General features: G+C 56.3%; 1 protein-coding gene across 1 annotated transcript in view; it reads right to left on the bottom strand.

Moving 5' to 3' along the window:
- The window catches only part of GGT7 (gamma-glutamyltransferase 7), a 16,850-nt gene that overhangs the window by 11,827 nt on the left and 1,786 nt on the right, over positions 1 to 3,237 (bottom strand). The window contains exons 3-6 of the mRNA XM_009999857.1: positions 2,700 to 2,814; positions 2,108 to 2,175; positions 1,392 to 1,465; positions 194 to 387 (exon numbers count right to left, since the gene is read on the bottom strand). Of these exons, the coding sequence (XP_009998159.1) occupies positions 194 to 387; positions 1,392 to 1,465; positions 2,108 to 2,175; positions 2,700 to 2,814 (451 nt within the window). The remainder of the gene's footprint in view (positions 1 to 193; positions 388 to 1,391; positions 1,466 to 2,107; positions 2,176 to 2,699; positions 2,815 to 3,237) is intronic.

Below are 3,237 nucleotides of genomic sequence, written 5' to 3'. Positions count from 1 at the left end.
ATGCCACAAAAGCCACTGCAGTGGCAGGGACAGGGACAGGAAAGGAAAAGGAGGCTCCATGCAGTTGTCCCCATCATTGTGCTGACACTTGGCTGTGGCTTATCTCCAGGCTGGCTCCTGAGACAGGTGACATGGCAGGTGGCACCCCAGCCCGGGTTGTGCTGCAGAAGAGACAAAGACATGGGTGTCTCACCTCAGAGATCATCTCCTGAGTCAAGTTGCCACTGTAGAAAGCTGATGTTCCTTCTGCCCCCACCAGCTCCAGGAGGGCCGCGAGATCCGGGCGCCTGATGAACATGCCAGGCAGCAGGGGCTGCCCACCTGGCAGGAAGATCTCCTGAAATCTGTCCGAGTACTTCAGGTCCTTCAGTTCACTTATGGCTTTGGCTGTGGACGAGAAGGGGAAGGACATGCAGACCTCTGCTCTGCTCTTATGTGACCCCACCTGGAGCACTGTGTCCCGCTCTGGAGCCCTCAACACAAGAAGGACATGGACCTGCTGGACAGGGTCCAGAGGAGACCATGAAGATGATCAAGGGCTGGAGCAGCTCTGCTCTCAAGATAGGCTGAGGGAGTTGGGGTGTTCAGCCTGGAGAAGAGAAGGCTCCAGGGAGACCTTAGAGCACCTTCCAGTGCCTGAAGGGGTTCCAGGAAAGCTGGGGAGGGACTGGACTGTTTACAAGGGTCTGCAGTGATAGGACGAAGGCAAATGGTCTTAAACTAGAGCAGGGTAGATTTAGATTAGACATTAGGAAGAAGTTCAGTACTACGAGGGTGGTAAAACACTGGCCCAAGTTGCCCAGAGAGGGGATGGAGGCCCCATCCCAGGTGAAATTCAAGGTCAGGCTTGATGGGGATTTGAGCAACTTGTAGTTAAAAAGGTCCCTGCTCAATGGAGGGAGATTGGACTGGACGACCTTTAAAGGAGGCCCCTTCCAACCCAACGCATTCTATGATTCCATGTGCTGGAATACAGAGGGGGCCTGGAGACACTGAACACCTGGTGGGGGTGTTGGAAACCTGCTGTGGCCCCTTGCCCCGTTTGAAAACTAGCAGGAGGCTGGATCCTGCACCCATTACAGCTGGGAGGACACCCAAAGGAAGCCCAACGTCCAGCCCTGCCTGGCCCTGGCAGCTGCCCAGCTTGGGCTGCTCTGACCTTGCCCAACCAGCCCTGAGAAAGGGCTCTAGTTTTGCTGCCATCACACTCTCCCCTTGTAGATGGCAGCTCACACCTTACTCAGCTCCCAACACCATCCATCTCCAGGCCCAAAGAGCCCTAACTTCCCAGGAATAACCACCTCCATCCCCAGCTGCCTTGCACCCAGCACCATGGCCCATGTGCTCCTCTGAGCTGAGCAGCCATCCCTGGCCTCCCAATAAGCACTCACCCAAATCATGTGTGACATTAAACCCCTCCTGGGCAACAGCAGCTGCAAGGCCCAGCAGCTCGGACCACGGGAGCCTGTCAAAAGGAGAAAGGACAACCAGAAACGTGCCTGAGGAGCTCAGCAGGGCAGGGAGCTGGGGAGCAAGCACTGGGCTCGCCTCTGCGGGCAGGGGGCTCCCTAAAGACCAAGCCAGGGCCAGAGGTGGCCAAAAGGAGCCCTGAGCTTCCAGTGGGTTGTTTCTTTTTAGCAGGATCATCTCAGAGCTCCACGATGTGCACCAGAGAGGAACACCAGTGCAAGGACAGGGAAAGGGCCATCTCTGGAGCAAAATCTCAAGCCAGGCCCCAGTCCTGAACCAGTCATTCAGATCCCTCCCTTGCTGTCCCAACTGGGCATCAAGGACAACCACACTTCTCAGGGTCCAGCTAAGGAGAGGATGAAAGTGCACAGACCTGCACGAAAAGTTATGTGCCTATTGCTAAGGGAACAGCTATTGTCTGTCTCGTTGGCCAAAATTTTGCTTTGCAGAAAACCTGACCGAGCTGAATTATTTATTTTTCTCAATGAAGCACCAGTGACTTTCCAACACAAGCTTCCCAGCACCCCTAGCTAATGGTTCTGACTGGTGGCTGAGAACATGGTCTAAGGATGCAGGGTCACAGGGCTCAGTCTGTGCAGGATAAGACCAGCCAGCCCGTGCCAGTCTCATGTCTTACCTCCCGTGTAGCTGGTGTGCCTGGTGCATTCCTTGAATCATGCCTGGCACCCCCACGAGCAGACCTGGCTGTAGAATAGGAAGGGTGAAATGGAACAATAGTCTCCTTCCCATGAGGACATGGTCCCTGATAGTGAATCAAGGAGATACAACTCATGTTGACATGGAAAGTGTCTGCCTATCTTTAGGGGAGGGGAAGAGGGTCTGTAGTGACACACTCAGTTAGGGGGTAAAAGTTTTTGGAAGTAAAGAGGCAAATTCAATCCTGATCTCAAACCAGTTTTGTCAGGAGAAATAACTCAGCAGAAGGACATAGGTTTGTGCTCCTTCCTAGGACTCCTGTTCTCCTGGCTCCCCACTGCCAGAGGGCCATGCCTCCTTACTCGCCAAGACCTGCAGTTTCCAGGCATTTTGGCATTGCCAAAGAAGCCTTTTCCCTGGACTCTCCATGTCTGTAGGGCCAGGGATCTCCCATGGTGGGACAGGCCTCCTGTTGCTTCCCCTGGCACCTCTCCCTTGGCCCAAGAGCAGCAGGGAGAGGAGAGCTGGAGCCATCAGGCAGCTGCAGCCCCGGAGGGGTCAGCCATCCTCACCCTGCTGTGGTCCTGCAGATCCACCTCCAGCGGGATGCCCAGGGGAGCCGCCTCGCGGAAGTCGATCACCCAGCTCCTGTTCTTGCGGATGTCATGGACCAGCATCACCCCACCCCTGCAGCGACACGGGGGTCAGGGCACACACACTGGCCCTGCAGCAGATGCTGCCTTCAAGCCAAAACGAGGAGTTCAGATGCCGCTGGGGCTGGGGTCAGTCCCACTGTGACAGGGCCCCTGCAGCAGGGCAGCAGCCCCCGCAGTGACCCACGGGACAGGGAACACTGCTGCCCTTCCCCAGGGAGCAGGGCGGTGGTGCCACAGGCAGCCCGTGCTGAGCCTGGCAAGGCTGGGTTGATCCCTGCCAGCCTGCCCAGGGGCCACTGGCTCTGTTCCACTGCCGTGCTGGGACTGCCTGGGATTTTATGTTTAATCCGAGCAGTTTTGCAGCCAAACAAGGGTTTTGCTTACAGCAGGAACCGGTGGGGCAGCCTGGAGAAGCTATCGGGTGGCAGCATTTTATGCAACGATCCTCCTGCCG

Source organism: Chaetura pelagica, unplaced genomic scaffold, assembly GCF_000747805.2.
Source record: "Chaetura pelagica isolate M959 unplaced genomic scaffold, ChaPel_1.0 scaffold146, whole genome shotgun sequence".
Lineage (NCBI taxonomy): Eukaryota > Metazoa > Chordata > Aves > Apodiformes > Apodidae > Chaetura > Chaetura pelagica.
The sequence above is the reverse complement of the archived record's forward strand: the minus strand, read 5'-3'. Positions and strand labels throughout refer to the sequence as shown.